This window comes from Manis javanica, chromosome 8, assembly GCF_040802235.1.
Source record: "Manis javanica isolate MJ-LG chromosome 8, MJ_LKY, whole genome shotgun sequence".
Lineage (NCBI taxonomy): Eukaryota > Metazoa > Chordata > Mammalia > Pholidota > Manidae > Manis > Manis javanica.
In genome coordinates this window covers 23,245,322-23,270,421 of record NC_133163.1, presented here as the reverse complement: position 1 = coordinate 23,270,421, position 25,100 = coordinate 23,245,322, and the positions used below count along the sequence as shown (strand labels likewise).

Here is a 25,100-nt window from a genome sequence, read left to right as displayed (position 1 = left end):
TAAATTAAGCTTTAATTTTTCCTGCCTGATGCCAGTGTAGCATGGGGGTTTTATTGCCCTGATGTCAAGTGATATACATGTGGCCATTAAATCGCTTCATGGACTCTCAAGTGATTGAGTGGTTATTGTCCCTCACAGGTACATACACTATGTGTTCGACCTTGGAAATGGTCCCAATGTGATCAAAGGCAACAGTGACCGCCCCCTGAATGACAATCAGTGGCACAATGTCGTCATCACTCGAGACAACAGCAACACGCACAGCCTGAAAGTGGACACTAAGGTGGTCACTCAGGTTATCAATGGTGCCAAAAACCTGGATTTGAAAGGTAAAACTTGGAAAGAAGTTTATCCTTTCTAGAGCATTTTTTATAATTGAAAGGCTGTTTCCAGAGGCAAACTACAGGTTTGGAGTCCCATGCATTTTTGATACATCATGTATATCCTATTTTAACAACATTGAATTATACCACAAGGCAGTTTATTAATTTTTCATTAGACCCACTCCTCAAAGAATGGTTCATTTTCCCTGTGAATCTTGGGTATAAGGTGATAGATGTCAAAATGTGAAGGGGGTCATAATACAGAGGATGGGGTGTAGGCTTTGGAATCTCAGCTGAATCATTAACTGTGTGGATGACTCTGGTGAAATTTCTTAGATTTGTTCAGTTGTTGTATACTTTTTTGCAAAATGAGGATAATAATTGTTACTGCCTTTATGGGCTGCTAGGAGTTTTCAGGGAATGAGTATAAATGAATGAGTATCTATAAAACCTCTAATATTTTATTGGTAACAAGCACATAAAAAGCACTTTGTAAATGGGTATTTTGTTGAAAATATTGTTAATCTTTACTTGGTCATAAAATGGGAACAATACCTACTGCATAGAATGGATATGATAATTGAAATCTCTGAGATGATGTGTATAAATGAGTGACACATGAGAAATGTTAGTTTCTTCTTTTTACAGTGTAGAAACTCTGGCGACAGTTGTGTTTATGCCATTTCTCCTTGGCTTTATTATCACTATCTAATAAGTAGCCTAATGTGCACTGGCTTTAATTGTCATGACTTCCATACTCTTTACTCACTTGCTCTTGCTACTTGCTTTCCTTTCCAGGTGACCTCTACATGGCCGGTCTGGCCCAAGGCATGTACAGCAATCTCCCAAAGCTTGTGGCCTCCCGGGATGGCTTTCAGGGCTGTCTGGCTTCAGTGGACTTGAATGGGCGCCTGCCAGACCTCATCAATGATGCCCTCCATCGGAGTGGACAAATTGAGCGTGGCTGTGAAGGTACAACCTTTTTTCTTTTTAAGCTACATCCTTGTTGCAAGCATCAGGCCTCTTTGCTGTCTCTGCCAGTGCCCCTTCCTCAGTTTACCAGTTCTGTCATTCCTACTTGCCATCTGACATTGCATTACCATTGGTGTCCTCCTGCCACTGGCTGGGTATGTCAGGACACGTGCCATGGGCTCCAGGAATGTATGCTGGCAGATGTCTTCCCAGTGTCACACACTTGCCACTAGAGGACCTTCCTGGCATTGACATCAGACTTCTCCTGACTTGTGCCTTTGCTTCTAGTGTGGCTAAAAGGGTATCAGGGACTTCAATTTGTATTTTAATACATGGGGAGGTACAATTCAGAGACTTTTATGTGAATGTCACCATTAATCAAACATTTCTTATGTTGCTAATAGCAACTGCATTATTTAGTGCAAACCCAGCATGAGGTAGGAAAATGATGTCAAATGCCATGATGAGGGAAGGGAACTCCCACTGATTGAGTACTTACTACATACCAGGCATTGTTAGGCAGTTCCTTAGTGTGATGTCATCCAACAGTGTGGGCTTTGATATTAGAAAGACCTGGATTTAGGTCCAGGTTGTAGCTCTTTTAGGTGTGTGACATTCGGTAATTTACTGCTACATTCTCATCACCTGTAATATGGGGCAATAACACTTACCTTGGAAGGTAGTATATATAAATCTGAACTATATGTATAAAATGCCTGGTACATTATAGGTACTCAATAAACAATAGGATTATTGTTTGCAAATATCATCTCATGTGAGATGTCTTATAATATATTGCATGCTCATCAGTGCAGCACAGCAAACCATGCTCAGCCTATTTCTGTAAGTGACTCACTGTCTGTTGAGATAATAACTGAATTTTATAGGTCGTCTTGAGTCAACGGTGCTTTACAATAAAAACAATGTAGTTTTAACCAGCAGAGGGCAGCAACGAACACTTTCCAGCCTTTCCCAGGGGCTGGGTGGGCTGAAAACGTGATCCGCACCTAACTTGAAAGGCAGAGGATGTGAACCAGTCAGCAGCATCTATATGTCCTTTTGTCTGGTTGAGCTTTATTGTTCCCTGTTTGTGCAATATATTGTCTTTTCTTGCTTCACTCATTAAGTCATCACATCAAACCTGTTCGTTCACCTCCTAACTGTTCAGCTTCATTATTGCTCCTGTCCTTAGCCAGCTTGCATCTGGGTTCATGTGTCATGTTTTTGTAAAAGTTTCCCATCAGCTTCCCAGGTTGATTTGTACTACGGAAGTCATTTCCCTTTGCCTAAGTCAGTTTCCCATGTGGACCAGTAATAAGACTGATCACCCCTGCAACCGACTCCAGTTTTCCTCAAGGCTAATGCCAAGAATAGTTCTTATACTCTGTGAGGTAAATATGGTGTGTGTATATCAGGGAGCTGGAGGCTGGAGTCACCAGGCACTTAAAACAGCCACTTTGCTTTCTTCTCCTGAAAATATACAATTTCATTCAGCTCAAGAATTTGTCTCATTGGCCTGCACTTAGTTCTTCAGGGTGTTGAGATAAGGACACTCCTGAAATAGGGACAGAATTTGGGAATTGAATTGAGTATCTTTGTTTAGAAGATTGTGGAATGACAGAAATTCCACTTGTCCTGGAATTATTAATCAAATCAAGTTCAACCATAATATAAAGGCACATATTAAAAAGCATGAGGCATTCTTCAGATGTTAAATATTTTCATCATGCCATCAGTTCTTCAGACTTGAAAGCTCCAGGAATCCTCCATTTAACTCTAAAGCAGTGTTGCTTGATAGACATACAGTGTCACATGTGTAATTTAAAATTTCTCAGTAGGTACATTAAAAAGGGTATAAAGTAACAAAGTTAGTTTTAATTTTATATTTTATTTAACTTTACCCAGTATATCCAAACTATTGCCATTTCAGAATATAATTGATATGAAATTATTAATAAAACATTTTATATTCTTTTTTTCATATTAAGCTTTCTAAATTGTATTTTCTTCTCACAGCACACCTCAATTCAGATTGTATATCTTGAAAGTGCCCAATAGCTACATATGTTTATGGCTACTGTATTGGAAAGATGGTTCTCTAGAATTCAGTATTTGGTATGTAGGGAAACAGAGCTATTACATTGGATCCAAAGGAAGTCTACACTAACTTTTATAAAAGTGGATTGAGATGTATAGTATAATGCGGGGGGATGGACTCCACTTAAAGGAACTGTTCAAGAGGCCATGAGAGCATTAGCAAACGAAAATTGCCCATCAGATTGGGGAAAATGTTTCCTTCCCTACCTGTAGCTCTCTGTGCAGTTTGGCATGACTCACCACATGCATTACAGTAGGGCCTGACCTCCCCCTGAGTCTGAATGAATGTCCACAGTCAGGTGTTGTGACTTGATGGCTCTACCATCTCAATCTATGGCAAGTCCCATAGGCCTAATAACACTGCACTCTATTGCCATGGAGATAATTACGATGATTACCCACGGAGCATTATGACTGCCCGGCTGGATGGGAGGAAGTGGAGGTTGAGTGCTGAGGAAGAAGGCCCTTGTTTATTGTACACAAAAGACTTAGATAATTAGACAAAGGGGCCAGGAAAAATCATGACCAAAAACTGGTAAAGCATAAATTACTGTCATTGGAAGTTTCTACCATTGTGAATAAGCCCTTGTAAGAGATCCCAGGAGCTTTTTAGGGTGCTGTGGGAAAGATGGGGTAGGAAATGAAGGGAGGAACATCTTAGAGAGACTGTAAGAGAGGTCATTCTCATTCTGAATCTCTGTACGTAGTATGGAACCCTTAAGGAGGCCTTTGAGAATTAAGCAGTATGGGAGTCATAGGAAATGGAGCACATTTCTTGATTTATCATTTCTGTGCATAGAATAGTAACCAGATAGGGATGAGGAGTCATTACTAAAAACTAAGACCTGGATCTCTTGAAAATGGTAAAAGTGTTTTAGTCTCACATGCCTATGGTCCACAGGCTAGGATATAACATATGTTCTTGTCAAAATCATTGGTAATGACACTTAAAGATCCCTCAATAGTAAATGTATTACTTTCCCTGTTATATCTAATCCCAAGGAGTCCAAAATTATGTAACAAACATATTAATCTACTAGTCTTTGACTTACAGTTGTTTATAGTAAGAAAGAAAAAAAAATCTTGAGCTAGATTGTATTTGTCTCTAATATATGCAGAGTGTATCGTTTAGAAATTAAGTGCAATTTCTGGACAACCTAGCCAACATATAATGGTGACTTGCAACCTCTCAATTTGAGCTAGAATTTTTGAATAATGTCTCATTCAGTAGTCAGCTGGTAAATAATCTCTTTCTATCCTGTGGCCAGCTTTATTGCAGAAAACAAGGCCTGTCTTGGCTAGAAATGCAATTCCGCAATTGCAGATGGCAAACATCTGAAAGAAACACATGCTTCATTTCGAGACTGGCATGAATAAATGAAAAGGACACTGGTTTGGTACCTTTTACCTATGGTCATGTGGGTTTGGTGACATTTTTATAAATCAAGCAAATTGAGCTCTTTGGTTTTCCCAAATCCCCTTCACGTACATAGGCAATTCTCATGTCACATTCCTCAGTGGCATTTTTTGGAATTATGAGAAGTGCTTCCAGTCTTGCAGGCTTAACTCCTAAATGTTCAGGATGATGTGTAGGCTCTTCTGGTTGTGCACATATGTCTTTCAGTCTGGCCATGAACCACCCTTATTTCTTGGTGTTTATCCTGACTGATGGAGAATCATTTTTCTGGACCATATGCCTTGGGGTTGGCTGTGTGGAGGTGGGAAGGCTCTTATTACCCTGCTTGTGCTCTGTCCAGTCCAGTGCTTTCCTGCCCCTGCTCTGCTGACATGGCCCTGACGAGACCTGCTCCGCCCTGGTCTGTGTGTCCCCTGTCTGTGCTGTCTCTGGGAAACCTGTAGAGCATTTCAGTTGTCCGTTTGAGTGATGTTGGTTATGCCGATTGTATTCTTATTTCTGTAATGTTACCCTGGTTTACTCTACCTCTTACTAACCTCTGGTTATTGTTTTCACCTTTTCTGTTCTTTTGCTAACAAAGTTGCGTTGACCAAAGCTGACCTGCAAGGTAGAGAAGGTTCTTGTTCCCATAACCACTTTGGACCGAAAGATGCCCTTTGTAACCCTTGGTATCTTTTCTTCAGGGGCCTTCAAGCTGTCACACTTCTTGGACAGCATCCATTGAGGGGAGGGGGCTGAACCCTGTGAGGCAGAAACAGTGGCAGAAAACCCAGATCAGTGAACAAAAAATAACAACAAAGGCAAGACCTCTTGGGGACAGGAACATGATTCCACTTTGGGGGAGAAAAGAGGTTTGACAGCATATTTTGTGACTATTGTGACTAACCACATCTACATTGTGACTGATTCAGTTCTGGAGACGGTTAACTCTCCAAGTAGTTGCCATGAAGGGGTTAGCTTGTAATTCATTCACTATAGATAGAAGGCAGGGCTTGGAAAAGAAAAGAAAAGAAAAAACTCTTTCACTTGGGTTCTTAATTTACTATTTTCTGGGCCGGGGAGAACTTTTGAATGGTTGGGCCTGTGAAGGAGAATGCCATTTTCTCTAACTCACTTTAAAGAAATATTTTTAGATATTTGAGAGATATTAATGTCATTAAAACATTCTAGAGATTTATGTTTCCTACTGGGAATTTTACTCGACATTTTAATTTCCTGTTTTGTAATCTAAAGAGAAATATACTCTTGGGGACGAAGGTAATCTGTGGATTTTGTCCTGAATATTCTTTAAAATGCCTGCATATAAGATGTCATTGTCTATCTATTGCAGAGACTGGTTCTTCTACCATTCAGAGAGGCACCACTCAAAGTCTGTAATGGGCCTCTGGTTCTGTGGTGTCAGAATACTTTGACTCAGAATAACAAGTCTGGAAAGGGCATTGAAGGTGTCTATTGCCCGATAGTTAAGCCAGGGATTGAGCCTCAGCCTCTGTGAGTTTGCAACCATTGCTGCAAAATTTGTTGGAAGTGGTTAAGACAAAGGTAGCTTAAAAATTACTTTTCACCTAAAAGATCATTTGCTTCTCTATGACTGACTTGTTATATGTCATGTGGATCACCAGTACAGGTGTCTGTTCCTGGGGTGGACATCAGCTAAGAGAGGTCTCACTCTAGCCATTTTACTATAACACTTCTTTCTTCATCCCTTCTTAGCGGAATCACATATATACTGATAATATAATAACATTAATGATAAAACAGGCATCAGGTTAGTACTCTGAAGTCCAAGGTAGCTAGCTGTACACTAGCTTTCAATTTCAAAGGATGTAGAGCCCTTTCAGTAATATTGAAGGCTGTTGTTTTTAAACATTTATTCAATTGTCAGAACTGGTCTACAGCATGTCACGCTGTAAATGGTGGGGAGAGAGAAGGAGGCAGGATTCAATCCATAATAAGGGACAATCCAAGTTTGTCAAATCTCCTTATAACCAGATTTATTAGATAAAACTAGAGAACTGCATCTCCTCCTAGACTTTACCATTCTTCACAGTAGGAACTATATGGGTTTTGAATCCCCAGAACCTAACAGGCTTTCTTACATAGGGATGTCATACATAGCAACATGATTTCAAAGTTCCCATCCAAAGGAAAAATGGTTTGTAGGAAACATTCAAAGAAATAGTTCATTTCTATTGTTGTATTCCTGTTGTAAATTGTTAACCAAAGTGTAGATACAGATTTGGGGACATGACAGTTTGAAGTATATTAACTCTCCCTTTTGTAGAAGTAGTCACATCATAAGTGTGATTTCTATGTTATTACTATATTGACATAAAGTCTCTTCTGTTCTTGTGATGACTTGACAGTCTCTCTGTTTATGGCAGGCACTGTTATTCTTTGCAATTATTTTGGGTCATCTTACTCTTTCCCCACATTATGGCAAAAGACCTTCAGGAGGCAATGTCTTTACATTTTCCTGATCTTGGGTTGTGGACCACTACTCATGCTAGTTTTTTCAGCAAAATCTGTGGACACATGACACTAATCATCATTAAGAATGAAAGGCAGTACAAACATATGACAAAGAGATGAGAGAGTGAAATGCAAAGGCCAGTGGCATTCGGAAGGAAACACAGCGAGGGGCTTGAGGGAGTGGCATAGTGAGTCCTGATGAATCAGCAGCTTGAGTCCTCTTGTCATTGTGTTGAAGGGGTGGTGGTTTTTGTTATGTATTTATTTTAATTTTTCCAGTGATTTTTGTTGCTCAATTGAACAGCAACTCAGCTCTTTCAATGTATCAGGTACTCAGCTGGGCACCGAGGTTACAGGTGCGACACAGTCTGACTTCACACAGAGAAGGCTCATAATCGCAACGCAGAGGGAAAGCACTGTGGTGTGACGCGTGCTGCGTGAGCCCGGAGCAGGAGGTGGGGGGTGCTCAGGGCACCTTCTCAGGCAGGTTTAAGCTGAGTCTGAAGGACACATGTTTTAGGTGGATGAAAGGCGGAAGCACATGCAAGAGCTTGGCCAGTTTGGGACCTTATAAGAAGCTCAATTTGGCTGAAATGTGCACGTGGGGATGTGACTGCGGGTGACACTGGAGACAGGCAGTGAGACGCACTTCGTGTCTAAGGAGTTGGACTTTCCCCCGAGGGCGCTGTAAGGGAGCACAGAGACAGGTCAGATTTCCATTTTATCACAATCACTTTGACACCAGGGTGGAGGATGGATAAGGACAGGAATTGGAAGTAGAGAGCAGAATTAGGAGGGAATTTGTGTAGTGCAAGACAGGTGGAAGAGGTGTGAACCTGACGCCTGCTACTTCAGCTGCCTAAGAATGATCCCCTCCCACATGAAACCTCTGAGGAGTGAGGAGGAGACTGGGCTTCCCCTCCTGGGTGTCTCCCTCCCATCCCCACAGTAATACTCTTCTTTCATAGCGGATACCTTTTCACATTACAACAGAAGGGGTCAAGAACTTCATTGGCTGCCCTGGTTCAGGTCAGACATTACATCCCTCCGGGTAAGGAAGGGGAGTAGGGGCCCCTGTGGCTCAGGGGAGGTGTTGCATTGCTGAGAGGTGAGATCCCATGAATCTCATGTCCCTTGAATAGATGGAGAGTATCTATGGACCTTTCAGAAGTAATTTTCTAATTTTTTTTTTTGCAAGAAGGGTATTCCTGGAGAGGCAAAGAATCCCTAAAAGCTTGTCTGTATAAGAAAGTAGCTGTATAACTATAAAAGAAATACTAAGCTTGGCCTAGTGAGAGGCAAATCAATCATAAACTATGAGACATAAAACAAGTGGCTCTTTATTGGGTTAGGTGATGAATCAGAATATCCTTTCCCCACTTTCCATGATAATTCACCTTAGCAGGTTCTATTTCTGAAGTTGAATAGCCTCTTTTCTAGAAATTTAAATTGTCTCTCTGTCTAGATAGTGAGCAGGTGGGGGGGGGGCAAGGATTGATTAAATCTGGTTCTAAGTTCTGCATACCTCAAGTAAGTCAATAAATGTATTGAGTTTGAATGCCTTGAAAACCTGAAGATATTCAGTCATTTTAGATGAAAATTGGCATCAATCAACCACTTTCAGTAGGTAAAGAGAATTTTAATCCTCCAACTTTCTTCACTGTGAGGAATATAGTTCCCACTTTATTTTTTCCAAAGCTAAGGGCTGTGTCACATTCTCTACTATATTTCATGCAGTAAAATATAGCATTTGACCTAACAGAAATCAGTCCCTCAAAAGCTGCATTATGAGGAAAATAGAGTCAGAAATTAAATGGAACTTCCTGCCTCTAGTCCCTCAACATTGCATGGCAGAGGTTTCTCACAAGAGACCTGTGTAATTAGGACTTACGACCATAATGTGCATTGTTTCTGGATTCCTGACCAACTATATGCCCAACTAAAACGGGGGGACAGAACTTGATTTTCCAAAAGAACTGATGAAACCCCTTATTGAGGGTCTGCTTAGCATAGGTACATGCTAAGGATTTGGGATGTTGTGTGTCCTTCGTATGGTATAAATATTGTTATCTCCATACCATGGATGAGTTACAGGCTTTGTGTATGTTATCTCATTTAATCCTCACACCATGTGAGGTAGTAACAATTTCTATCTGCATTGTACAGATGGGGAAATTGAGGTTGAGAGAATTTAGGTGGCTAGCCCTAGGTCACATGGCTAGTAAATGATAAAGTTTGATTTTAAAGCCTTCTCCCTGCTGCACCATATGGAGGGGGTCTGGGTTTGCCTATTTCCAAAGCAGAAACAGTACACAGATGATCAGAGAGTATCTGAGAATATGTCCAGTTGGCTTTATGGTAGATGGTTTTCATAGCAATACTATTTCAATAAGTTCTCGTTAATATTTGCACAATATCCATTAAAGCAAAGTATTTTAAATTAGCTGTCTTTTTGTTGAGCCTGGCCTTTGAAACCCCTTCTCTCTCTTTCTCTCTCTTTGAAAATTCCCCTACTTCTCCAACAGACCCCAATCAGTGCTGAGAAAAGGAAGAAGAGTAGAAAATGAGACCCCAGTTTACATTTTCTCAAGCAGCATTGACCTTTGAAGAGCGTTCAAGATTTTAAACAAAAGGAATGATTGAATAATTGAACTCATGACCCAGGCATGCTCTGGAGATAGAGGTTTTGAACAAGGTTTTTATAATCCCAGCCATTCTCTTGCCATTACAAATACCCAACAGGGGTTGGCATCTCTCCTTTGCCATGGATGTGTCATGGGGGTGAATCACTTCCCTCACAAGTGTAATTATATTTGCAGGCCCTTTACCATCCAGGGCAGGCTGGTAGAGCTGGTGCCAGGATAAGGATTTGCAGGAATTTTGTAAGCTGCTTGACATCATGCAACATGTATTAACTTGACATTGGTTGTCGTGGGAGTACATTACACCTCAGGTTACAGACATGTTACAGGTCAGGTTTGATATTTTGTTATTTTTAATTTTTTTCCTAGAGTTCTGGTGTTAAATATCAGCGCTGGACTGATCAAAGACTATTGGAGATTTTGAGGGTTTCAACCAATCCCCATGCCCGTCGTGACTTTTTATAAGCAATATATGATGGGAGGGCTGGAATGATGGGGGAGAACAGGGTATTACTGAAACTGCCCCTGTATCTCCCAAAGTTGGATTTTTATTGTTAGTCTTTTTCACTCATCATCTGAACCAAGAACCTTTTGAACCCATGTTTGAGACAAGGAATCGTAAACAGCTGAACATGCCAGATAAGAGCAGTTTCACTGCCTTTCTGAATGTCAGCAAGACGTAGATCCTGCTTTCAAGACAAAGAAGTAAGACAATCTTGGGAACACAGCTTCTCTTAGGTCTTTGTACCAGTGACATTTTATGATAACATTTAGTACTCTCTTTGCTGGCTTTGCTTAATCTTCTGTAAAATGGGAACTAGAACTTTCACTTTTCAGTTGGTTCTGTATAAAGAAGGACATAAAGATTGACATATTTAAGGATCATTGCTTTCTTATTTCAAAATTAAATTGGGTTTCTGCTAATTAAAGGGAATGATCCTATGTTGTCTGTAAATGACTCTTTCCAGAAAAGCTAAGAGGACCCACAACTGTAAGTTTAGAAATACTCTGAGAGCTACAAAAGTGTCTTTGCTGCAGGGGCCAAGGCACATACACAGCCAACTGTGTAGGCTGTCCCTAATTTCATGAATATGCTCCCCGAATACCCTCGATATTTGAATTCTTCTATTTTATCAGGAGAGACTACTAATTGTTCAGAAAGCTGGGAAGAGTCTTTCACACATATTCACATATACATTCATACACATATACACAAAAACATGTATCTCTGTGTGTTTATCTTCCTTTTTCTATCCTTTCTTTCTCTTCCTTCCCACCCAATTACAGCTCACTCATTCTTCCTCTATAAAACAATGAAAAAATTTTAAATGTAGAAGTAGAAAAGCTTATGCACTTATCAGGAGTGGAAATAAAGTTGAAGGCGGAAGATGAGATCTCTGTAGACAGGTCATGACGACTCTCGGAGGCTCCTTCCTGCAGCGGCTGAGCTTCGTGTGGGCTGGGAGGCCCTTTGCTTCTACTCTAATGACATTTCCCATTCAGGTTTCATTCATAGTCTAAGCCCTTTGACAAACACCTCATGCTTGGTGATTAAAGATGATGAATATTGTGAAGCCAGTGCCTTATCACTGGGCTATCAGCTCGGCCCCTTAGGATAAATGGACATTGATAATCGGACCAGATGTATTGCCCCCAGGCTCCCCCACTCACCAGCTCACCAGTCCACCTTCCCAGTGCGGCCAAGACCAGCTGGTGCTGGTTTAGCGTTATTGGTCAATGTTTAATGAGGATGTTTGAGGCATAGGTTTGGTTAACTCCTACTTGGGCAATAACAGAAGGGAAATACACTCTTATGACACAGGGTCCCTTGCTCCAGCAGCACTTCTATCTCAAGGACCAGCCAGTAATAAGAGACCGTCTGTCAACTTTTGAATTTCTAGAGCATGAAGAGGAGTTGGCTGAATCAGTTTGCATGTACGACAAAGGTGAATTTTGACAGTAACAGGCATGAAATGACTGTCTGGGACAGTTCTTAAAGAGAAAACAACCCAAATTCAAGGAGAATGATGGGAAATTTGTGGCAGCCATCAGAGTTATCATCTGAAAAAGCAAAGAAAAAAGATACAATGTGATGCCTTCCACTGAATTAAAAACAGAGCTGGGAGTAAGAGACCAAAGGACTAGCATCCTTAATAACTTATTTAGTTCTTTCATACTATGGATAAAGTGAAGGTTCCTGTGGCCATGATTCTCACCTGGCTCTGGTTGGCTAGTTCATTACGCACGTGTGGGCAATACATGGTTATTGACTCTATATAAAGAGCCCTGCCCAGTGCTCTGGGTGACACGGTGGCATGGCAGCAAGGGTGTGGGAGAGCAGAGCAGAGGCTGGAGTGGTGGCAGCACGGAGGACAGAGGCCCAGAGGATGGCTGTGCGGGCCGAGAGGCCCAGAGGCAGAGACGCGCTTGCTACATGCAGACTCACTCTGAGTGGATGAGATTTTAGTGATTGACCTGCTACCATGGAAATAAAGTTGAGTTTAACCCTTTCACCCCAAGAATATTCTACTGTCATTTCTTTGGTCACATTGAATCCATCGTGAACTTGCCTGGGGCTGAAACCCATTGACAAGACAATTGGCGACCTCAGCAGGGTTCATTGGTGACCAAGGAAAAAGAACAGGCTGCCCTCATGGAAGGAGTGTTTCAGGGGGCTGCATCTTTGGACCAGGAGACATTTGACTGTCCCCCTGTGGACATGTGGTGCTATGAAGGTATGGAGGACTGGGGTCCACCCCAAGAGAAGGAAAATTTGTTGCTAACTTGGATGGTGTCACTATGAAGTGCTGTGGAAATATTAAAGGCCAGAGAGAAGGCACGAGAGGGAGCAGAGGCCCAAGAAGAAGCAGCACAAGAGTGCAGGCTGCCAGGTGCTGTGGGGCAGGAGAAGGAAGAGGCCCGAGCAGCACAAGAAGCAGCACGCAGGCTGCCAGGTGCCGTGGGGCAGGAGAAGGATGTAGTGGAGCCGTCAGCCCCAGAAATGGAGGAGCAGAGGTTTGATAAACAGGTGGGGGTGGGGGCCCCTCCTTCGTTGAGACCCCGTCTGATTGAAAGCTGGTGGAAAGCCAGAAGGACTCGGCAACTGTGGGTTCTTCCAGGAGAGGTGCAGCCCCCTCCTCAGGCTGTGGAGCCCTCCATGCTCTGCTTCTGCCCTCAGGCTCCAGCACAAAAGGAAACACGGTCTGCTTCTCAAAGGAAGAACTTAAAGGGCCCTGTGAAGGTCACGAGGACCCAGATGTGGGTTGGCTTGAAAAGGCAGGTGCAGAAAGGAAAGAAATTGGGTGAGTGGAGCTGTGGCAACAACTGAGACCTGAGCAGAGGTTCTGGCTGCTGAGGACGAAGCAGAAGACAGAGATAAAGCAACAAGATCAGCCTGTGTATCTACAAGACTTTTTGCTGGAGAGGCTGGAGAAGGTGGGTATTGTAAGGCCTACCGATGGTCCTTTTGGTGAACTCATTCGAGTAGAACTGGTTTGAATACACCCAGGATGACCACTTGGTGGCAATGGATCTCCTTAGGCTTGAGAGTTATTATAATTTGTTGTAATTTTTGTTATTTGTATATTGTAGCTTATGGAATTTGGTTACATTGTTCCAGCTTCCTTGCACAGGGACCATTGCATAGGATTGAGGGCACACAGATTCAGAGGCAAGAACCCTGGAGGGGTGGAGTGTGGATAAAATGAAGGTTCCCGTGGCCAGGATTTTCCAGGCCCTGGTTGGCTAGCTCACTACAAACATGTGGGCAATATATTGCTATTGACTCTATATAAAGAGCTCTGCCTAGTGCTCTGGGTGACACGGTGGCGCAGCTGCAAGGCTGCAGGAGAGTAGAGCAGAGGCTAGAGTGGTGGCAGCACCGAGGACAGAGACTCGGATACTGGGCAGGCAGAGAGGCCAAGAGGTGGAGACGGGCTTGCTGCACGCAGACTCACTCTGAGTGAACGAGATTTTAGTGTTTGACCTGCCTCCGTGGAAGTAAAGTTGGGTATAACCCTTTCACCCCAAGAATGTTTTACTGTCATTTCTTTGATCACATTGAATCCATAGTGAACTTGCCCGGGGCTGAAACCCGTTGGCAAGACACACGCATACTTCCGTTGCCTTGTCACTTCGCCTACTATACAAAGAAAAATTGTCATCTTAAAAGAATATGTGACTGTTTTAGTGAACACTGGTTTCATATCAAAAGCGAAAGTAGTTTACACCATTGCTATATAGGAGTTCCCTAAAACCTTAGTACATTTTTAAGTACTACTAATAATTTTTAAAAACTGTCTAAATATGTAGTTCCAAAGGTTTAGGTTGTCTTAGAATGTTTGGAATTTTAGGTTGAATTGCAAGGACATTTGAAATAAAATAAGGTCTTAAGAATGTCTTATGTTTATAAACATGCATTTTGATATATATTTTTAATATAATTGGACAAAGCTAGATATTCCTGTTTATATTTAATAGAATTTTGAATTGAAATGGCTTTTGAACATTATTTTGTAAAATATGCACACATCCTTACATTAAGATGTCATCTTTCTCTGGTTGTAGATTAGAGATAATCTTATTTAAGTTTTTTCTGTTAATCTAGCATCCACACTCCCCACCCACCTCTGGTTTACCCATATCCATAGAGGTTCGTGGGATCAGCTGTGGAATTAGCAAGCCTGAGTTAGAGACTCCTGAGCCACCTGTTACCTCTGATTCCTTGCAAAAAATCACCTGTTCTGTGCAGTCTACTTTCTGAAATCCTTGCCTTCCACTCGACCGATAGTCAAAAACTTACTTTGTTTTTCAAGTTCTGGATTTGTTCCATGAGAAGAACATTCCTGTTTTCTCTGATTCTTTAATACTTTTAATTAAGAAGACTTCATTGTGTGTTTACAAAGATTAACTGACTATCTGAAATGCACTTAGTAGAGTATGTGGCACATAACATGTGCTATGTTAAGTCCCCTGTTATATTTATATCCTCTGCTTTGTTCAAGATCATGATATGTCAACCACATGCAGTTAGAAGTATTGTTAAAGACTTACTCTTTTTTGCCCCCTAGGGCATTTTGCTGTTTCTCTAATTTGTCTTTTAAAAATTCTGGAGGCACTCCTATCTATGAGAAATAGATACAGATATAAAATATAGTCTGTTCAGGAAAGGCTGTGTTAAGTAGTTCGAAGTCAGAATAGGAGTTTATATTATCTAGAAAGTGGTTTAGAGTCTGGTCCAAATTCTCACTCATTCAGCACAGTTATTGCTACTGTCCTGAGCACTGGGGACACAAGAGTCCTTGTTTCAACATCTGGTGAGATGGAATGAGTCTAGTAGTTAAGTCAGGGGAAGAAACGTGGTCAATTAAATCCCTCCCCCCCAAAAAAGGTTGGTTTCAAGTAGAAAATTGCTTATATGAGATACTGGTTCTATGGGTAAATTGTTAGTTAGGAAAATCACTTGACTTTAAGTCACAAAAGAAGAACTTTCATTCTTTTTTGGCTCTTTTGTTCTTTCATTCAATAATATTTTCAGAACTCTTCCTTTATACCAAGGACTTCATCAGAAATTAGAGATATAAAGGTGAGTAACACAGATAAGACTTCTGCCATCAAGGGACTTGTATTCCAGTAGGATGACAGACATAAGAATGTAACAAGTAGCTTAGTTACAGGCCCTACAAGTATCATGAGTTAAATAAGGAGATATAATGGAGAGTGAAATGCTGATGGGGACTTCCTTAAAAAATACAAATCTGAAGAAAGCCCATTTTGAGCTGAAACCTAAAGAAAGAACGAACCAGTCATTTGAAAATCTGCAGGAAGCACATTTCAGGCTTGAGTCCGAGCATAAGAAAAGGACCTAGAAGGTGGGGATGGTCTTGAGGTATTCAGGCCGTGAGCTGGGGGTGAGTGGGGTGGGAGGAAATGAGGCTGGGGGAGGCGGGCAGGGGCCCTAGGATCTCTGCCTCAACAGGAGTTTGATCTCACGTTGACTTAAGTCATGCGAAGTTCTCCTGGTTCTCACTGAAATGGTTCTTGTTCCTACATGATTACAATGTAGTCAGTTTTTGAGGATTATCTGATTCTGTATGGCACTCACCCCTGAATGTATGTGGAACAAATCTGGTGGAATTTGGAAACAATTCCCTCTGTATCAACTTCTTACCAACTTTTGACGGATGGGACAGATTGCTCACTTTGCAGAGCACAGAGTTCTCCCTTGGCTCAGGTTGAGGAAGTATGAGACATATGCACATCAGGAGGCTGCAGTTCAGCTCAGCTCAACATTTACTGAAACACTTTCTCTGCATCTGGCACAGTACACAAGTGTAGCAAGGACATACTATGATTTCTAACAGGCAGCATTCAATCTTTTGGGGACAAATAGTCAACATTAAACAATTAGAGGGTTATGTAAGCAGAGGACAGTGTAACATGTAATCAAGTGTTAAACTGAATATATTACCACGTGTAAACCTTAATTTAATGATGCAGATAAGTGTCATGGCTGCTGTGAAGTGGGAGAATTGTTTGATGTTACTGGGAAATGTTTCATATAGGGGGGAGGCATTCAAACAGGTCCTTGGAAGATGGTTAAAATTTGGTTGGCTAGAGGGGAAGCGAAAGGCAAGGAAAAGCCTTTGTCTTCAGGATTCAGCCCACATGCCAAGAATTATTGTGTTTTCCCTAAGTTTTAGCTGTGCTGCCTTTCAAGGGAGAGCCTTGCATGTTTTCTGATTCTGATTCTTGAGTACAGTTGAATTACTAGCCTATTGTCTGGGGGGAGCTCTTCAGTCAGGGAGTCCTGTGGACTCCTCAGAAGCTTTTATGCTTTGAAAGAAGCTGTCCTGATTTGCCATTGTGAATGAAACTTGTCCTACACAATGCCCAAGTTTAAGACCCACTGCGAACATGACCGTGGACCTCCTTTCATCTCCACATGGGGGAACCACATGGCGTATCAGAGCGGCAGAAACCCCGCAGCTGTGCTGCTCCCCCGGTGTTAGTAATTGTCTTGAACTTTCTTTTGTCATATTCTCATAGTTTTGTACTAGGATTGGTGGCCAGTACTGCTTTCCACCCTCCATGAATGAATACAGAAGTCTTGCCACCCAGAAGACAAACCCTTTGCAGTCATGCATCTCTTCTGAACATGCATCCAGAGGACCCTGCCTGCTTACATTTCCATATTCTGTGCCTGTGTGAGGCTTAGCTTGGAAATCATGAAATACACCTTTATTGCAATGGATATACTTTTGCTTCATCAAGTGATTTTTTTGCATCAGATCCTGGCTAATACATTTGATGAGTCAAGGCCTCACCTCCTCGGCTGAGGCTCTCTCAGAGTTATCCTGACTATTGGGACATTTCCTCTTAGCCTAGATAACTCCAAAGATGGAGGTTTTTCTTTAATCCCAAGGTTAAGAAAGGAGATAGAAATGAAAAAGAGAAAAAGGCTAAAGAGAGGCCCCAGGCTAACCTAAAGAGAGGTTTTAATGACAATCTGTAAGGCAGACATCTCCAGACTTTTTCAATTGTTCACTCATGTCTGGAAATGATTTTGAGAGTGCCCCCAAAATAGATATACTTATTTATATATTACATACCTGTACCATTGCATTTATATACTACTTGCATGCAAAAGATACACAAAAATAGAAATAATAAAGAATGAAATTTAAAAATGAACATAATTTCAAAATATTCTCTTCCTATACCTCTGATAATTTTCCTTTGCATCCTTTAGTGTATGCGTGCTTCATTTGAATACACTCTTCCAGAAACCTGTAAAGGCAGTGCAGTGCCAGGCATGGGCTCTCAAACTTTCGGCTACATCACAATTTTTTAGAAGCTTTTGAAAATACAGATTTCTACCCCACCTCTCCCCACCTGCAACCCCCCCAACCCCTGCCAGGTTTCTAATTCAGTAGGTCTGGGGTGGGGCCCAGTAATTTACATTTCTAATAACCTCCCAGGTGATGCCTAAGAACTGTACTTTAAGAACCACTGAGGCAGTTAGAAGCTTGGATATCAGAGTTAGTTTACCTAAGTTGAACATTAGGATCCTTTAAGTACCAAATGTGTGGCCTTGGGTAAATTATTTTACCTCTGTGAGCTTAGATTTTTAAACCTGTGACATGAAGGTGATCATAATTATTACCTCTTAGTGTCCCTGGGGAGCTCAATGAACTAATGTAGGCAAAGTAGTGCCCAGTGCTTATCACCACTGAAACACCAGGCATGTCGGCTGCTATATCCTCCTCCTCTTTGTTATCATCAAACATCTTTTTAATATCGTAAAGTAGACTTTTGGGAGTTATATGCCTAAATTCATGAGAATCCTGGGCTTTTTCTGCTTTAGCATTACACATGTAGAAAGACCATTCTCCAAATGAGATTATCTTTCTAGTTGAATAGTAGAGATGAAGCTCATTTGCAAAGTCTGCCTGAAAGAGAACAGTGTGTTCAGCCCTCTCCCTTCTGTGTGTCACTGTTGCTAGTTTGTGGCTAAGTGTGTGGTTCTCTCGTCTTTTGTATATACTGAATTCTTGTTGCATGACACAGAGTGGACGTTTTTGGCCATTGTGTCTTTAGATGTTTGGGGGCATGAGGATAGTAAAGTGATTGCTTCAAGTTTGATTAATTTTTAACACTTGTTTCTCTCCTTTCTTCTTCTCTCCCTCTTCTTATGAATTACCAGGCCCAAGCACCACCTGCCAGGAAGATTCATGTGCCAACCAGGGGGTCTGCATGCAGCAGTGGGAAGGCTTCACCTGTGACTGCTCCATGACCTCCTATTCTGGAAACCAGTGCAATGATCGTGAGTACAACCCTTGCATACTTGGGATTTTTTTCAAAGGGATCAGAGGTTTGGAGAAACCATTAGGTGACATTATATAAGAGGGTGGCTCTTCTGAAAGATTTGCAAACAATTTTCTCATAAAGAAACTTGGAAAATAAAGGACTAATGTTCTTATGGGAAGAGCAAAGAGACATTTCTCAACAATACTAGGCACTCTCCTATTTACTTATTCGCTGTGTGTTTTTTTTTTTTTAAATTAGCTTACCTGTGACTGAGAAACAAACAATTCAGGCAATATTTTTATTCTAAGGAGTTTAATTTTCTGTTAATTAAATCATCTGGGTAATAATTTTGAGACTTTCTCATTTGCATTGCCTAGAATTCAGAGGCTATTTAAGGACTGTAGCTGTTTTCTCAAGAAGTCTGAGCTTAGAGAACTTCTTAGTCCTTGCCAGTGATGAAGATGTGAAGAGTTTATGATTCTTTTAAAAAACATTTGAAGCATTCTCCAGGGTCATTCAAATGCAAGGCAGATTTTCTCTTTGGCTAAACTTATTGATAGCTATTTGTTATATATAATCTCTCTGTTTATATATGCATTTCTATTTTGTGCATGTATTTATATGTACATAGCTGTGTATTTGGTTCCTACTGGAAGACAGCCCATTGTTGGTTTTGTCCACAAATGTTGCTTTAGGTGCATCAGCCCATGTGATTCTAGGAGAAGACTGAGCTCATGAAGGTGATACTAGCACAGATGGTGGGGATACTTAATTCTGTTGTGTTTCCACTTCTTCTCGTGTTATTTTTCTAGCAGGGCCCCTTTTAAAGACAAGTAAACACTTGAAACTGCTGAATACCTACTGTAAAGAGATTTGTTGAAAAGCCTTGATCTGGTGTGTTCTACTGATCTTCTGATTTTCTAAATGTAACTTTCATGGTAGGAGCATGATTTACAATCTGAACTCAGTCAGTTGGCCTCTTGATTTTATAAAAAAGACGCATGTTTTCTGAGCAAACACTAAAGCCATATTATAGTTTGCTAAGTGGAAGCAGGCACCAATTACAGTGCCATCTCTATCATGTTTATTTGGTTTTCCTGGATTCCTTATTTCTTACCTTTTTTTCCATGTGTGTGATTGTTTTCCATTTTTCTCAGTGTTTTATCTTTTTATGCTTGGTCCGGCTCTTAAGATACACTAGGATAAACAAGTGGAGAATCTGGCAGTGGAGAGGGAGAATGCTCTGATCCTAACCTACATGTAAGCCTTTGCCTCTTTCTTTGTAGCACAAAGAACACAATATCTGCAGGAAGTTTTGGCATCAGATTGCTCTTTCCTAAGGGGTATTACTGAAAGCCCTGTTTCCATAAGTATGATTTGGAGATACTGTTCCACTCTGAGACAGGCAGTCGTGTACCCACCAGAGTACCTGTGGAAGTGTGTGTTATGCTCTTCCTTTTCCCTCCAATTTGTCTGCAAATGACTCCCATGAAAGCTCTTTATCCTGAATAGTGGTGTAATGCTTCTTTGTCCTCACAACTTGATTCCGTATCATGGAAATCTACCACTCCTGGTAGAAAATGGTCAGGAAGAAACTGCACACAAAAGAGGCAGCAAGGTAAGTTACTCTCACTGTGCTAAATATGTACAATCTTTAGAAGGTGTATGTATTTTTCTCTCTGCCACCTAGGCCCAGGCATTGTTTTCTGCTAAAAGTCAATCAGGATTCTTTCCAGCTTTCTATGATTGTTTTTGGCTTTGTCCAGAGCAGATTGTGTCTCAGTCCAGAATGAGGACTGTTTTATTATCTGACATGAGCAATTTGTTGATATATAATGAAGTGCTAGAACAGATTGGGAAAGGTCAGTTTTCTTTTGTGGCAGTAGCTTCTCATCCTTCAGAGATGCTTCCAAGATATTGAGGCTTAGGGTAATGTATTTGGGAATTTATTCTATACATAATGCAGTTGATTTTTTTTCATTGTAAAAGACCTTTGAACCTAAATCATTAAAAGAATATACCTCCCTCATCTTTTGGAGAGTGGACTTTTTGGATGGCTATATGGAAATGTGAGCAAGTATATTTTAATTGCAGAATGTGAGGAATATATATATAGAATTCAGATATACAGGATGTAACTCTAAAGCTCAGATATAAACTTTTGGTGAAACCCAAACAAATATATCAAAATCTCAGGTTGCTTAAAATTGTACAGTGGATATCTCTATATCCAAGGACTGACCTTTGAAGTATTTGGGGGGAACTTCTCTTCAGAAACTAGCATCAAAGCCAGTTTGTTCCACCTAGAAAATAAGCTTCACACTCCATACATCATAGCTTAGTATTTTCTCTATCAACTTTGACCCTTAAAGTTGTAGTTTGCTCCTTCACATCACAAAAGTATTCAAAATGAAATTAACTCATATTCTATGTGCCTACCAAGAATTAGCAAATTCTTGTTAACTTAGCTTTCAAAGAAAGGATAAAGGATAAAGTAAGTGAATGGAGGAGAAAGAAGAATGAAAGAGGACTATAGAGAAAAGTAGGGATTCAGTCTTATAGGGAAGAGCATAGAAGCCATTGGTCATTGCTTTGGCAACATGCATGCCATAGGTGGCCTGCCTATGACCTGAATAACTGAAATGAGGCATGACATTGTAAATGGAGTGCCATCCTGGAAATCTGGCCTTTACTCAATTCTTAGGGACAGTATATTCTGTAGAATGTTGCGTATTTCTAAAACAACTTATATTTGTTAAAATGCTGTCATAGGGATACCTCAAGACAAATGCTGGGCATAGAAGCCACAGGGCATAAATCTGCAAAGAAGTAAAAAGGTAACCTTTTCAAACAATAGGGCTTCTCTCTCACTTACCAACTTTACCTCCCCCTGTATGGCCCTGGAAGATGACTGGTTAGCCAGAGACGGGTAAGATTCCTCAAGGGAGGAACAACCTAAGACAGGCACAGTCGCAGGGGGGCCATCAGGTGAGAAATTGGGGATCAACAGTGGTGAAGCTTAGAGCCTCACCCCCCTGTTTTGAGAGAAATCTTCTGCATCTGTGGATGTTTTATTGCCCTTGTCTAGCTTGGATTAACACATAGTCTACAGGCACACACCTGATCATCTATAATAGCTCTCTTACAACACTAAACTATGTTTTCTACCTTTATCTTGCATCTACCTACCACTTCAGCATTTTATTAAAAATAAAAAAAATAATAATAATAAAGGGAGAAATGTGGGATCCACATATAAATCAAGTATAAGAATCAAACGAATATTCATATTTGACCTGATTGTTTATAGTTCATAATGCGTGATCAAAACCGAAAGTTTCTGTGATGACTGCCCTTGTACTCTTCACCATGTAAGAACTTATTCACTATGTAAGAATTCGTTCACCATGTAAGAACTTGTTCATTATGCTTCAGAAGATTGGAGACTGACGAGAGTTAGGCTTGAGATGGATTAATGATTGTGCATTGAGCATTGACTCCCCTATACAGAATTTTATTGTTGTTAACAACCATTTGATCAATAAATATGAGAGATGCCCTCTCAAAAAAAAAAATTCATCAGTGAAAAAAAAAAATGCTGTCATAGGACCATACGATTTGGTTAAAGATTCAATCTAATGGCCAAAAGCACTTTTTGTGAGCGAATAAAAAGATTTGGATCTCTCATTTTTCCATGAGCTGTTTTTCAGGACAGCAGATTGATCTCAATTAATGTAATGAAAATATCTGCATTTATTACTGCACATCCAAGAATAGAAACTCATTTGGTAGGGAAATAGCTAGGTTTTGATATCTTCTAAAGTAAAGTGCTCAGTTCATCACACATAGGAAAGTTAATTATATCTGGGTATGCCTTGTAAGTTTTTAAAGGAATGTCTGCATTTTAAAGTCTTCCTTACTTTACTATTGGTTCTATCACTTATAACTTTTTTTTTCCTCATACCTGTTTGCCAGATCTTGTGTTTGCTTGACACTTTTGAGATACTGTGACATAGATATTGCCTCCATAAGTAGAGTTTACATTTTAAAACTGCATCTCATTTAGTATGGGTAGACCAAAATGGATGGCTTTACTTTATTCTGTCATTTTGGGTGAGAGCATGGTGGGTTGATGGAGGCAGTGGGGTGAATTTTAGGCTCACTCTTGGGAAGACAGCTGTGCAAAGCTGATAGAGTGATCGTGAGGGTGTGGTATATATGCTCTGTGATGGATTTTACCTCATGTAAGAGTGATCCCATGTGTAGAGAGCAGAAATCATCTAATTGTAAATCCAGCTATAATTGATATGCTAAATTTCTTCCTAGTTGTAAGATATGACCTTCCACCATTTCATGTAGTGGCAAAGTTGCAGGGAATGATCTGTAGGTGATTTTTTAGGGCTGTTTTGAAACTATAATGGACAACATTGTCCCAGAAGCAATTTTGAGTTCCTGTAGGGTCTAATAAGAACTATGAAAGGACACACAAGTGGTATTCTCCAAAGATAATCTTCAGTTCTGAAAAATTCCTAATAGGAGAGGGCTGACTTCTCAGAGGGTGCATACCATCTAATGCTAAGTTAATGACACAATATTGGAGCTACATATTAAGAACAACCAGAGAAATAGAACCTTATGGGAGTCTACTAGGGATATTCTTTTTGAACGTTGGGTTCTTATTGGTATTTTAAGTCAGGCTTGAGAGTCTGGACAGTTTCAGTGTTGTAGACATTACACCACCAGCAGGATCCAGAATCCCTTTTCTATATTGCGTGGCAGTGCTGTCTGCTGTTGAGTTCCTCTCTTCCTTTGCAACACCACAAACTATTCCACAAAATCTAACTCACTTGCACACACCCACACATACACAAAGGAGTTTTCATTTGGGGGGACTTTTTCAAAGTAGTTACCTTTGAGCATGTTCGAAAAACTGTTTTGATTGTATACAATTCTGGGGTCTCATTACGGCTTCTGTGCCCTGGAGAAGTGAACGTGGAACAGCCTGTGGCACATGAGTCTTTAACACACTTCACATCCCTAGATTTAGAAATCAGATGTTTATAATGGCTTTGTGGGATGAGGAGAAGGGAATAAATGTGGGTCCCCAGCCCACCCGCAGCAGCCAGCGACCTAGACTACATTGCTCATAGTACAGCGGGGTACTCCTTGGAGAAATTGCTAGGTTCGCACTCTCATGTTATGATAGATGTTCTCTGCATGCAGCAAATCAATAGCAAGCAGCTGTGGATCGTGCAGACAGCCGAGTGTGAAGCACCTTTTCAGACAGTTTTCTGCTGGAGTGACTGTTAAGCTGCACTGTGGGCTATTGATTGGCCTTTTGCTTTTTATTTATTGTGTGGGTTTATTTTTTTTTAATGTAGGTTGGCATATTGATTAAATCTGTTAAAAACACATTTCCCAATCAGGGTTCAGAAAAACACAAGCAATATGCACATGGCTTAATGTACAAACAAGGGGCCAGCTGTGTATAATAATTCTGTCTCTTGGGTCCGTATAGGTGTGCTGGTAACGTGTCAGGAGCCTATGTTGTCATTTGTATAGCAATAATGTCCAAAAGTATCAGACTGCACTATGTCCTTTTTATAAATTAGGTGTTTAGTCCCTACCTCTGTTTTCTGGCTCTGCTTATGCAGCAAATAGGACATATTTAAGAAGTTCTCTATTAAGACAGCTGTTTGCTGTATAGAACACACTATTGTCGACTCATTCATTCACTCACCAGACATTTCTCATTTGCAGATATCATAATGAATAAGACAGAGTCCTGGTTCAAAGACCTTACAGTCTCATGGGGCAGACACATATGAAGGTGCCTCAATAGAAATATGTGCAGTCTATGGTGAGGAGTCATGGTAGAGAGCGACATAACTGTCCCTGGGGTTGAGACTCCGTGCAATAGAAGCTGCTGTTATTAGGGAAGATTTTATTAACAAATGAGTCTTTAAAAATCTGATAGTACTTCCTAAGCAAATGTGGTAAAAAAGAAGGTTGGGAAGGAAAGACAGCATTCCAGGGAGCAGAGAGAAATAAGCAGCAGCTACTGTTATCCATCTGGCTTCTTCCTTCCATTCTGTGCTATATGCGTTTGTGTGGTTAAGATCAGACTGTGCTTAACATTTATGCTCTGCTTTATTTTGTTTAACACTCAGTGATATTAATGCATTTTTCAAAATATAAAAAACATTGTTAGATCCTAATCTCTTTTAGTAGGCTGCACACTATGTATGATACTCAGTTCTTTGGGAAAGAATTCCCCGTGTTGAGGCTATTGCTGGACCTAACAGGGCCCATATCTTATTGCATCGAACCACAGGAGGACATTTATCTTGGGAATTTATTTACAATGAA

The 25,100-nt window shown here is 40.7% G+C and overlaps 1 protein-coding gene across 32 annotated transcripts in view; it reads left to right on the top strand.

Annotated features, from left to right (window-relative positions):
* NRXN3 (neurexin 3) overlaps positions 1–25,100 on the top strand; it is a 1,528,794-nt gene that overhangs the window by 715,775 nt on the left and 787,919 nt on the right. For 16 of the 32 annotated variants that reach the window (XM_037018914.2, XM_073242058.1, XM_037018808.2 and 13 more), the window contains 4 exons: positions 139–329; positions 1,122–1,295; positions 5,390–5,416; positions 18,628–18,747. In XM_037018914.2, coding sequence (XP_036874809.2) covers positions 139–329; positions 1,122–1,295; positions 5,390–5,416; positions 18,628–18,747 — 512 coding nt within the window. The remainder of the gene's footprint in view (positions 1–138; positions 330–1,121; positions 1,296–5,389; positions 5,417–18,627; positions 18,748–25,100) is intronic. The other 16 variants (XM_073242064.1, XM_073242063.1, XM_073242059.1 and 13 more) reach the window with 1 other exon arrangement.